Here is a 12,710-nt window from a genome sequence, read left to right on the forward strand (position 1 = left end):
CTACTGAATTTAATATAAAATGTAGCTGCTAACTTGACAACTACCTCACCATGACGTCACAATGTGGTCACATCACAAGATTATTTTGAGCTTTGAAGATTTAGAGAGACAAATAATAAAGGGTTGTCTATCTTATCTGTTTGCCTGTCTTCTCATGGAGGTGCTCTTTGTATCTTTTCTGGTGGTGACCTCAGCATCTGTTTGTCTCCTGGGAGATGTTCATGCTTTGCCTAAAATGTTCCACCTTATGGCTTTAAACTTATCTATCTTGCAAATATAACTTGCTTCCATTTCAATAAGTTTAATGCTATACCATACTATAGAACATTCCTGCAGTAACAACAATAAGCAGGTGACAGACCAGAAAATCACCAGCTTTAATCTATTATGAGAATTTACACTGATGAAGAATTTTTCAGATAATGAATCTTATAATAATACTTACATAACATTGTACAGTATCCTTATAGCCTACTGCCTACTGGATTCATAGGGCCTCTTACTCCTCCCCTGTGCTCAGACTTGGCCTACAGCAGCTGCAGCAGGAAATTCCCTGTCACTCAATCCAGCCCCTTCAGGTGTTCAGGGTGAATGCTGTCTGTCTCACCGCTAACTGCTAATGTGATGGCAACCTTATCTTCTTGTACTACAGCATTCTGGACTGAAAAGATTTAGAATGGCAGTTTTAGAAGTCAGGCACTAAAGTGGCCATAGGGTTGCAAGGAGTAATACAATCTGTTTTAAAACCCCTTCACTCTCGTCTTGGTTTGGTCCTAGTTTGGTCCTGGTTTTATCTTGGTTTGGATCTTTTCAGGTTATCCTGGTCTAGTCCTAGTTTTGTCCTGGTTTAGTTCTAGATTTTGTCCAAGTTTAGTCTTGGTTTTGATGTGGTTTGTGGGAACCCATTCCCCCCCCCCCCCCCCCCCCCCCCCCCCCCCCAATTCATGCTGCAAAGAGATTTTGCTTAAGTTCGTTAAGCACTTGATACCTCCTTTACCCCGGGCAGTGGTGAGACAGAGAATGACACACAATTTCATATGATCCGTTCTAAAGAATGCCATTTGCTGATTGGTCCAGAGCAGATTAGCAGTCTGTATGTAGTCGTAGCCATATTGAGGCAGGCAGAGGATAGTTCACTTCAGATTGTGTGAGTGGATAATAGTTTCTGCACTGGTGAGAAATTTGTTATTAATTTGTTATTTTGTTTTTAATTTCACACTACTGCTAATGTAGACCCTTTCTAGTATAGACCCTCGCTAGAATGATTTGTGGTATCCATGAAAGTAAAGGTAGAAATGAAGGTTAGGATAGGAAGGACTGAAATCATAATTTTATTGGTTGTAGATAGCAATTTGAAAAGATGAAAGAATTTTTGGACATTTGTCAAAATCAAAACCTGCTAAGCCTGTAGTATAGATTATAACATTTTTCACAAAGGTTAAAGCATGTAATTCCTTGCTTATAGCAGTGAATACTATATATATATATATATATATATATATATATATATATATATATATATATATATATATATATATATATATATATATATATATATATATATATATATATATATATATATATATTTTTTTTTTTTTTTTTTTATATTGAAATATGAAATAGCAATTAACTGAAAATTACTTTTAGGTATTCTCCTAAAGCTCTTGTTGAAATAGACATTTTTGGCTAGCTCTTCCTGTGTTTGTTTATTTGTTTTGACGCTGATATCTTCTTTCTGGTGTCTGTGTTGTAGATGAGCTGTGAAGCGCTTGAGCAGCTGATGGTGCTAGAGGAGCATATGGGGCTTTTGGTGGTTAGATTCCATGGCCCAGATGCAGCTGCGCAGAAACACTCACTACTGTTTTGTGTTTTTTCTTTTGTGAGAAAAGCAATGTGCCGTAGTGACCTCTGAAAAGGACCTGTTGTTGTATCCACACTAACTTTCTCCACACGTAAACAGAGGAGCACCTTTGTAGGCGGAGCTAAAATGGGAATGACTACATTGTTGGAATGTTTTGCTCGCTCCCGGCACTGGTGCTGCCGGCCACACCTTCTCTGCTTAAAAGACCATTTCAGCCAATCCGCTGTTTTCCCGAGGGTGCTCCTCCAAAGTTCAAGTGTATGTATTGTGAAGAATGCAGGATCTAGGTAAAAGGTTGGAGCATGCAGTTATATTTATTGAAGACTTTAGATTGTACAGAGTGATAATGTTACTCTTCAATATTTTGACCATGAGCTCACATAGCATTTGCATAAGCAATATATTAAAAATGCACTCTGTGACGTTTCTAGTCTGGACAGGACACCCTCTTGTCTCCATGAAGATTTTATTGCTTTGCCTCAAATATTCCACAGCAGGGCATTAAAAATATCTATCTAGGATTTATTTTCTATGTGTGTTTTTTATTACAAAATTGAACTACAAAAAAAGGCATTTCTACTGTATTGCCTCTCTACAAATCTGACCTGTTACTTTGCCTGGTGCTGTCACCTGCTTGTCTCTGTGGAGGTAATAAATGTAGAACATTCCAGAGAAAACAATATCTCCATGGAAACAACCAGAAAAGTTACATATGGCATATTTAAAGGAAACAGTGTTGAACCTAATCATTTACAGTGAATTAGTGACTAGGGCCATTGAAGTATATTATAAACATAATAATTGTACCAGCCCCCCATAAAGTCCATGGGTATTGTGATACTGGCTGAAACCCAACTATAATACTCTAGACCTGTTTCATCTGTGTTGTTTGTAAGAGACATCTGCTTGTCCATTTTTCCTCGTTATGATGCCTTCCTGTCTGTTGTTGTGTTTCAAATTAGCAGTGCTTCCTTTTGTCTTGGTTGCTTCCTTTTTTTCGATCTCGTCTAAAGCATCTAACGTGCCCTGACCTCCTGCGTGACTCATTGGCTCTGCTTTGTTTTTCTCAGTCCCGCGGATCAACGGTCACTCGAAATCGGAGCGCACAGCCAGAGATTCAGCTATGGGCTATGACAGTACATCAGTAATGAGCAGTGAGCTTGAGTCCAGCTCCTTTGTGGACAGTGAGGAAGACGAGGATGCAAGCAGGTAAAGGATCTGACTGTATGGATAACAGCACTGATAAAAGGGCCATTGTTTCAAGATTTTCTTAACACTGCCTCCAGACTCAGTCTTTTCTTCAATATTATAAAGGGTGAAACTGAACCACTTTAGCACTAAAAAGTCTTTAATGCATACAGTATTGTGCATATGGAAATTTAGCCATGTATGACTGTAAGCCTAAGTCAAGTGTTAGCCTAAATGCATATACTAAAGTCAAAAATCTAAAAAAATATAAGAATTTCAACACAGTTTATACCCTCCATATAATTTGCTCTTAAACCATGGTTACAATGTCCCTTTATTAGTTAATTAGTTAAGACATAAATGCTTTAATTTCATAATAATGGGACTTTTTCCTCAGAATGCAGTATGATTGCTTTATTTACCAATGGCCAATTCATGAAAAATTGCATAAATGCTATTTTGAAGATTTGCAAAGTTTGAACATCAAGTATATTATTTATAATTAAAAAATCTTTCTGTTACATTGCAAAAATATCTTCTGATTATCATAAATGAAAAGTTCCCAGAAAATATTCATTCTTGCCCCCTAATTTCCATGATATACTGAAATGAATCAACAACATTTTCCCCATGCATATTATTTAAATCTTTAAGTATATACATCTAGACATTGGTGATTTTCAAATTTTAGAGTATGATGATGTTATACTCCCAGATGAAGGCAAGAACCTCTCCAGAAGATAAATGTACAAATGTTAAACCTGGTCATTTCTATCATTGACTAGACCCAAGAACTAACGTTACATAAATTTGATTTGCCTCCCATACGTCTTACATATTGTGGAGCTCTATAACAGTCCCATTTATTTTGTTTTCCAGGCTCAGTAGCTCTACAGAACAAAGCTCGTCGTCACAGTTGATGCGTCGCCACAAACGTCGAAGGCGAAGGCATAAAGTGGCCAAGATCGACCGGGTGAGTTGAGCACAGCACATCAGAGCCACTGCCTGTAACCGTAGCGACACAAACAAATGAGTGCTCTGATGGATATGGATGTAATGTCCGTTCTGCTTATATTCACTTACTCTGCTCCCTTTGTGTTTTACAGTCCTCATCGTTTAGCAGTATCACCGACTCCACTATGAGCCTCAACATTATCACTGTCACTCTTAATATGGGTAAGTAATATAATTAAATTATTTATACCACCTCCTCCTTACACTTATAATAATGAATGGGCTGAAATAACACTTGGCCAATCAGGAGCCAGACTGAGTGGGGGTATGTAAGTCCATTAATTTCCCACAGAGAGCTTTGATACCTAAGGGAAGCATCATGTAAAAGAACATGGACATAGTAGGAACTACTATATGTCTAAACTATACCTCCTTTCACTACAATAGTATTACAGTATTACATTTTCTGTTAAATGTATTTTTACAGCCTTATATCTGTATCTTATATGTATCAGAAACAATCGAATGACAAAAAAACCCTCTAAATTTCAGTTGTCAAAGAGAAACCAAAATCTAAGGGGAATATGTATTTTTAACTACATTTCAACCTATCCAGAGCAATGGGTTGGATCTGTTTTTGTCTAGAGTGGCTTGTTGTTTCGTTTTATGATTTTATGATTATGAGTGTAAATGTGTACAGTTTATAGATGTCTGTTTTTGTTCTTTATCATTCACGTGGTTGTCTCGTGACCTGTATAAAAGGCATCACACCTGTGACTGTACACTGGCCCCTCACATTTTTACACAGCGCTTTTTCACCTTCAGGGCACTCAAAGCGCTTTATATCAAGCAACCACTCACCCATTCACACACACTCATACACCAGTGTATGCCGACACTAGAGGCAAAGTGGCTTAAGTGTCTTGTCCAAGGACACAATGACAGCATTTATATGTGAGAGCTCGAATCCCATCGCCAACCTGTGGGTCAGTGGATCTGACCTCTCAACCAACAATGTTTTTTGTTTATATCGAGATCAGGATTCGAACCGCCAACCTTCGGATCAATGGCTAATGTCTACCATGAAGACTCACAAGTAGTCCAAACATTGGTGTGATCACTAATAAATTCACAGCCATTCTCTCCTTTTTTGAATCCAGAATATAGTGAAGCTGCATAGATCCAGCTTTTTCAGTTTCTATTGATATGTGGCTTTTAAGTAAGTGCTGATATACAAAAAAATATATGTTTTTAACAAAAACTCAGAAGCTACCAGTAAATGTCAAGCCCACTGAGCTCACTGCTTTCATTCCTGTGTTGACAGAGAAGTACAATTTCCTGGGCATCAGTATTGTGGGTCAGAGTAACGACAGAGGAGATGGAGGGATCTACATCGGCTCCATCATGAAGGGAGGTGCTGTGGCAGCGGACGGCAGGATAGAGCCTGGAGACATGCTCCTGCAGGTAATCTGATGCAAATGACTGTAAAGCTCTGACAAGTAAGCAAGTATGTCAAAAGGTCAAATTTTAGTATTTTCAGTATTTTCATACAAAGGGTGATTTAAGTAATTTTCTGGGTAAGTTTAAAGCAGATGTTGCTTCTAAATCACATTCTTAGTCATGCATTCTGAGGTTTGTGGTGGGTTGTTATTTCCCACCGCTAACGTTCATCACTTCCTCTGTTTTTGCACTGTACAGATTAATTTGATCTTTACTGTCAAATTCAGTTATTCCTTAAGAGGCTCATTTTCTGTTGTTTCAGTGTATGTGCTTCAAAAATGCATTCACTGACAAAATAATAAAAATAATAAAATTTAATATTTTTTGTCTGTCAAGGTGAATGATGTGAATTTTGAGAACATGAGCAACGATGATGCTGTTAGAATCCTAAGAGAAATCGTTTCTAAAACTGGGTAAGATGTATTTCAATATGATCAACCCTTTTTCTTGCCTTCATTATGAAATATATATATATATATATATATAAATATAGTGTGTGACTTTCTAAACATTTGCGTCTTCTTTTCTTTTTTCAGTCCTATTAGTCTTACTGTTGCCAAATGTTGGGACCCATCTCCAAGGAGTTACTTTACAATACCACGTGGTGAGAATTAACTGTTCCCTATGAACCTGATGCTCTGAATTAAATTTAATGAAGTTATTATTGTAATTATTGTAAAACAAATTCAATTATGCCTTTGTTCTCATCTTTAGCCGAGCCTGTGAGGCCCATCGACCCTGCAGCCTGGATTTCCCATACGACAGCTTTGACAGGACCATTCCCACACTACGGTACTGCCAACTATAAATATTTGATTAGTTTAGTATTTTCTAGCATTTTTGGCCATTTTTATTTTCACATTATTGAGCTTGAAAGTTATGATTTTTTAGATGTAAAAAAACCCCAATAACTTAATTGTAGTCATAATCCTATTCATAACTATCAACATAATTAATTGTAATAATAACATATGTCTTGATAAGCTGTGTAGTTTTTCATTTCAGTTTCCGTTTTTCTAGAGCTAAAATCTAGAACACACTTGCTGAAGATATGAGACAGGCGTCTACTTTGGCAATATTTAAATCCAAGCTGAAAATGGTTTCGTTTTGCTGTGAATATGACTGAAATGTTTTTTTTCTATACTGCACTCTTCTTTTTTAATGTAAATTTTTGCTTTCATTTCCAGAATTCGATGACCTGCCTCTGTCTGTAAGTAAAACAGACATGGCAACAATTGTCAAGGTGATGCAGTTGCCCGACTCTGGTCTGGAAATCCGCGACAGGATGTGGTTGAAGATCACCATCTCCAATGCTGTAATCGGTGAGAAGTGCTGCGTTGTGGGTCTATATCGGTCGCACTTTTGCTATAAGTTACTCAATTTAACTGTAAGCAGGCCACTCTTAACCACAGAATGGAACCATGATACATAACTAGACACTTATGAGAAATATTTAGTTGTAATTACTGCTATATGCATGAGGTAGCTATAATATGTCTACCTTATATATTTAAATAAAGATAGATGATAAATAAACTCTAGTTACGAAAAAGAGTTATTCATTAATAACCCACAAAAATGCATGTTCAGGATATCATTATGTAAACCATGTTATAGGTTTATTTTAATGGTACCGGTAATTTTGAAATAAGTAAGTTGGTACTTTGAAGTGATATCAGGCTTCTACATGTTTCTTTTTTGGCAGAATGTTAAGTAGTAATGCACACATTAGCAAACACAGACAAAAAGTTTTAAGATCTCAAAATGGATTCAAACAACACATTTTCAGGAGCATGTGATCAATACAAGCGTTCACGGTCCTGTTTAAGTGTTTGATTGTCAACAAACTGGTGAAAGTGACTAATTTTATGTGAGAAACTTGTTAAAGAGCACAAATCATCTCATCGTTTGTAGTTCCAACAAAGTCAGTTCTTTTTTCTCAGATTTGTTAAAATAAAGTTCAGATTAAGTCTAACTTGAATAACAGAGCTTTTAACAGAGCAGTGCTTTCAGATGCAAAGTATCAATAAAGATGTCAGACACATGCTTTTTGATGTTGGTTATTTTTAGATTTTTACAGAAAATTTAAATATTAATGAAGTTAACTAATTGCATATTACAGGAAAGAGTGTGCAAAGTATGTTTTTTATTTTGTATTTTAACACACTTCCTTACTAACAAATGAATTATCATGACTATTGTTGTGATATTACTGTTATTGAAAACACCTAACACACAATATTTTATTAACAACATGAAAACTTGTGATGGCAATTTAAATAAAATATATTCAGCAGATGTATTAGTTACATTGTAACCTTACCTTTCAAACCAACAAAAATACATAGCTTGTACAGTGTATGTGTAGTGTTTGTCACCATGTAATTTGTGACCATTTTGCTGTCAGGTGCGGATGTAGTGGACTGGCTTTACTCCAGAGTCGATGGATTCAAGGATCGTCGTGATGCGAGGAAATATGCCAGCAGTCTGCTCAAACACGGCTACCTGAGGCACACAGTCAACAAGATCACCTTTTCAGAGCAGTGCTACTACACTTTTGGTGACCTCTGCCAAAGTAAGTCTTTCTTATACTTATCCCCTTTTTAGTACAGCAAATTAACAAGCAAACTGTGTCTATCTAAGGTCTTATAATGTTAATATGACAAATATATTATCTTCACATGACAATTTTAATTAGAGATCACATGGTACACCTTTAATTCTGACTAACTCTATCCTTGGGCCATGCATGTTTTTGCCTGTGTTTTACTTTTTTCCCTAATGTACAATATTATTTGAGATATTTGGCAACAACGAGCATCTGAATTAATTCTTATAATTATAAATAAATTTTTGACAATTATAACTGACCTGTCACATAAACATGTAGCACACAAGATTTTAAATGGTTTTACCATATTTGTTCAGTACTATTTCTGATTGTGTGGTTTGTTTATCTGCAGACATGGCGTCCCTCAATCTGAACGAGGGATCCAGCGGAGGAGGCTCGGAGCAGGACACCTTAGCACCCCTCCCTCCCACCGCTAACCCCTGGCCCCTGGGCGGACAACCCTTCCCTTACCCCCCCTTCCCTTCGGCGCCCCCTAGCTTCCCTCCTGGATACTCAGACCCTTGCCATAGCTTCCACAGCGGCAGTGCAGGCAGTCAACACAGTGAGGGTAAGAGCTTTTCACTTTTGATTGTGACAATGTGTAGCATGACATCTTCTCTGTCCCTCTGAAGTCAGCTTTAAGCCTGACTCATTCTATCTGAGCTCTAATCAAAACCTGGTTGCATTTTCATATAATAGTAGTCTTACTTTGGCATTTCTGGCATTGCTGAAATCCAGTTCTAAACTATAGCATTTCATCATTTTTCCACTGTTGCTTTGAGGTTTTCTGTTGCTTCTGCATGATTTTAAATGAGAGTTAAATGATAGAATGAGGGAAAACTTATGTGGTGCTGATTATAATGTGTCAGGACCAGAAAAACAGATGGTGGTAAGTTACATGTCTCCATCTGTCTCCTCCATTGTCCTGTGTTTCCGCCTGTTTTTAGTCATTGTTTATCTTTTCACTTTCCTACTACATATTGGATATCATTTGAATGTATTTATAATTTTGCACTGGTCTGCGTGTGTTCAAAATCAGCATGTGTCACATTTAGGCTGATCTGTAGGGCTAGGAGGTGTGTGTAATTCTGTTGTTCCTCTGTTTATGCTGGGCAACGGTAGACTGAAGGAGGAGGTAGACCCAGGACACTGGGGGATCCGGTAAGCTGCTAACCCCCTCTGCTTCTCTCTGTCCTGCATTAATCCGACTCACTCTCTGTCCCTCTCTGTGTTTTCCTGTCATTCTTTTTTATTTTCCTCCATTGGTCCAATTCATTTGTCTCATTTGTCTTTCTTGGTTCAAGTCTATTATACACATGTTGCCATAGTCCACCTCTGGGCTTGCACCTGACTGTGCAGATCACTGCAGTACCATCTTTCACAGACAGGGGGTGGACATGCACCACTCTAGGGAAAGCTATAAATGGCCTATTTTACCATTTTGATATGTACTCTGCCTTCTCTGTGAATACTTAGAACATGTTTTTTGACATATAAAAGTCTGTACATTTTTCATTATATTATGATATATTCTAATGCCAAAGCCAAAGTCAGGTTTATAGATTTTATGTAGGGGTTACCAATGAAATAATTGCTATAATGTTTTATTATCTTTACATAATTGTCACGTTCCATTTTAATGACAAAAAGGGCAAGTATTTCTGACATTTCCACTGTGTCTTTGCTACAGGAAGCCGTAGCAGTGGTTCCAACCCGAGTGCAGGCAAAGGCCGACGCTCCTCTCCTCAGGAGAAGTGCAGTGAATCTGAGACCCCTGCGGCCCACAGAGGGGGGCGTCCCGACCGCTCTGCCAGTCAGCTGAGCCAGCACAGCCATGTTCGCTCCAACAGCCAATCACATCGCAGCCATCCGTCCTTCACACACAGCCACGGCCCCTTCACCAAGCCCGGGCCGGGCTCCTGTGCTCACAGTGACAGGAGTCACGCCTCCTCTTATGGCCCCCCGGGCTTACCCCCTCCATACTGCCTGGCACGCCTCGCTCCCAAACCCACCGCGGGTAGTGGCACCCCCCCTGGTGCCCCTCCGGGCCGAGAGCTCGCCTCTGTTCCCCCTGAACTCACCGCCAGCCGACAGTCCTTTCAGCATGCCATGGGAAACCCATGTGAGTTCTTTGTGGACATCATGTGACTGGATCATGTGACAGGAAGGTGCCTTTAAACACAGAGCACAAAGCAACAGACTGCATCTCTCTCAAAGCAAAGGATTATGGGCCGCCAGACCAGCCCTCCTCACTCCTGGTCTGAGCCGGCCTAAGTCCTGTGTACAGTTGTGGAGCTGAGTGGTGTCCCGTGTGGTCCTTTACAGATGCAGTGTTTTAGTGGAGTGTATTCAGCTCATGTTTCTATTCAGTCCTTTAAGCTCCAAATCAGCGGCACTTACTGTAACACAAGCTCTCCTACGGCTCAGAGCTGGCCCTGTTTGACTGATGGGTTTAGCATGTTGTGCTAAAGACAAACTGTGTTTTTACTTTGAGGTGAGTTCAATGTGCCAACGGCTCATACCAAGTCCACAGTCTGTGGATCTGTGGGCCCTGACACAGGCTTCAGGGCCATAGCTGCTGTTGGCTGCTTATTGCATGACTGTCTCTACTGCTTTAATGACAAGAAACAATTGATTTTGCTGAAAGTATTATTTGAGGAAGTTGTTCCTGTTGCCAATATTGGAAGGATCCATACACTGGATGATTTTGTAATATTATTTATGTAACATGTTTCATTAATGTGTCAAACTTTGTCTGACAGACACAGACAATCATGATTGAGGTGCAGTGTCCTCTCTGTCCTCCTGTGATGTGTTGAATGTAACATTGCTCCATTGTCCACACAGGTGGAAATACCTTTGTACAGATTGCAAACAGTTAACACTAGTTTAACAGTAGCTGGGCAGAACACACTGCACTCTGTGAGGCGTGAAAAGTGCCACTTAAGCCTAATGCCTCAGGGTGTGGGGCATTTATCTATTATAATGAAGGCACTGGCTAGGGATTTTCATTTTTCATTGTAAACTAAAGGAAATTCCTAGTCTGACATCAAAAACTCCTTTGCCAAACACTGGCAAATCCCACCTATAAAATGTCAATATAATAATGCTGAAAAAACTTTCCCATTTGTCTGTCCCCTTTCTTTAGTACAAACACTGTTTGCAATCAAACCTGTTTTGTTTCTTAACAAAAGAAAAGAAATTGTACATAGAAATTTATTATATATAAAAAATAAAATATATATGTTCAAATACAATTGGCACTGGTCTAAGAATGTGAATTTTATTTGTTCCTAACCTGAAGAGCGGACAGTCATGTAAGCTACATCTGACAAATTAAGGACTACACAAGTGTTGTTTTTTTTTACATCAAGCTCTTGTTATGTTTGAAGACTCGTTGGGGTGCATATTTAAACTGCAGTAACCACACAAGTACGCACAGTGACTTACACTCACCTCCTGTGGAACTTCCGAGGCTGTACTTTCCCCGTGGGTTGTCGTCTAGACCAATGCATTGTCACTAAAGTGTCTTGTAAGACCCCTGGGTTAACACTTGACCCCACACCACCATCCCACGGCCCTCGATAAACTGCAGCAACTATCAGGAAGGAAATGATGTCAGCGCAGTGTAATAGACCTGCCCACCCCTCCACCTACGCAAGGAAGCCCTGGAGAGCTCTTATTGGGTGTTCCACCTTCATGCACATTCTTAAGACACTGCCATAATTAACATGGTTGCATTTTGACTGTGGTCTACCTACATGCATTTACCAGCACAAAGAGTGTATACATAGGCAGATTTCCACTTAGTACGTAGTATGTAATCGGGGTGCCTGCAGCACATCAGAGCTGGGGGAGGATAAGGCCACTAGTGGGAGGTGTTTCTTACGTGTGCGTAGGTTGATTGACATCATACACGGTCCATAACAGAATGTCAAAGGCAAATCTGTTATATTACAAAGTTCATAGTGTAGTATATTTGAATTACAAATACACTGTGTAACCTCACACTTGAGATCATTGATCTGACAGGAAATTACTGCAGTATGGTCTTAAACTTCTATATTTGCGCAATTAAACTTGTTTTATTGCTCAGAAATATGTTGAAACATTGCCTATAGATCAATCCGGTATTTGTATGTCTCTGTAGAGATTGATAAGTGAAATACATACCATGTGGAACATTCTAAGCAATAACATCCCCAAGGAGACAAGCAAGTGGCTGACAGTTCACAGAAAAGTTACATAGTGCAGCTTTAAGTTATAATTCAAAACTCTGACCCACTCAATAGGTAAATTACTTGGACACCGTGGCTCAAACATCTTGATTGCAAAGAGCTAATAGAATAGTAATAAATATACAACATATGTATACAAGCGGAGTATGAAATACTGTGCAAAGGTTTGACCTGACACATTTGCTCAGTGTAAAAGGTGTCAGCTGTAATAATTCCGACATTTAATGATGTTTAAAATGAAAGAAAAATTCAATTGTTCACACAGATGACTGTGTCTATGAACACTACACCGAATTCCCCAGTTATTACTGTAAGAAGACATTTTCAGAATACATGAGTTAATAATGGGGTTCCAGTT

The 12,710-nt window shown here is 38.8% G+C and overlaps 1 protein-coding gene across 1 annotated transcript in view; it reads left to right on the plus strand.

Annotated features, from left to right (window-relative positions):
* Positions 1-11,371, plus strand: part of dvl1a (dishevelled segment polarity protein 1a) — a gene marked incomplete at its 5' end in the record, with an annotated part of 36,166 nt that extends 24,795 nt beyond the window's left edge. The window contains 11 exons of the mRNA XM_055165927.1: positions 2,932-3,070; positions 3,929-4,022; positions 4,156-4,225; positions 5,328-5,467; positions 5,840-5,916; positions 6,040-6,107; positions 6,218-6,295; positions 6,691-6,825; positions 7,911-8,078; positions 8,467-8,682; positions 9,805-11,371. Of these exons, the coding sequence (XP_055021902.1) occupies positions 2,932-3,070; positions 3,929-4,022; positions 4,156-4,225; positions 5,328-5,467; positions 5,840-5,916; positions 6,040-6,107; positions 6,218-6,295; positions 6,691-6,825; positions 7,911-8,078; positions 8,467-8,682; positions 9,805-10,262 (1,643 nt within the window). The remainder of the gene's footprint in view (positions 1-2,931; positions 3,071-3,928; positions 4,023-4,155; positions 4,226-5,327; positions 5,468-5,839; positions 5,917-6,039; positions 6,108-6,217; positions 6,296-6,690; positions 6,826-7,910; positions 8,079-8,466; positions 8,683-9,804) is intronic.
* Positions 11,372-12,710: the final 1,339 nt, after the last annotated feature.

Source organism: Boleophthalmus pectinirostris, unplaced genomic scaffold (genome assembly GCF_026225935.1).
Source record: "Boleophthalmus pectinirostris isolate CB_2022bp ecotype Guang Dong unplaced genomic scaffold, ASM2622593v1 HiC_scaffold_8, whole genome shotgun sequence".
NCBI lineage: Eukaryota > Metazoa > Chordata > Actinopteri > Gobiiformes > Gobiidae > Boleophthalmus > Boleophthalmus pectinirostris.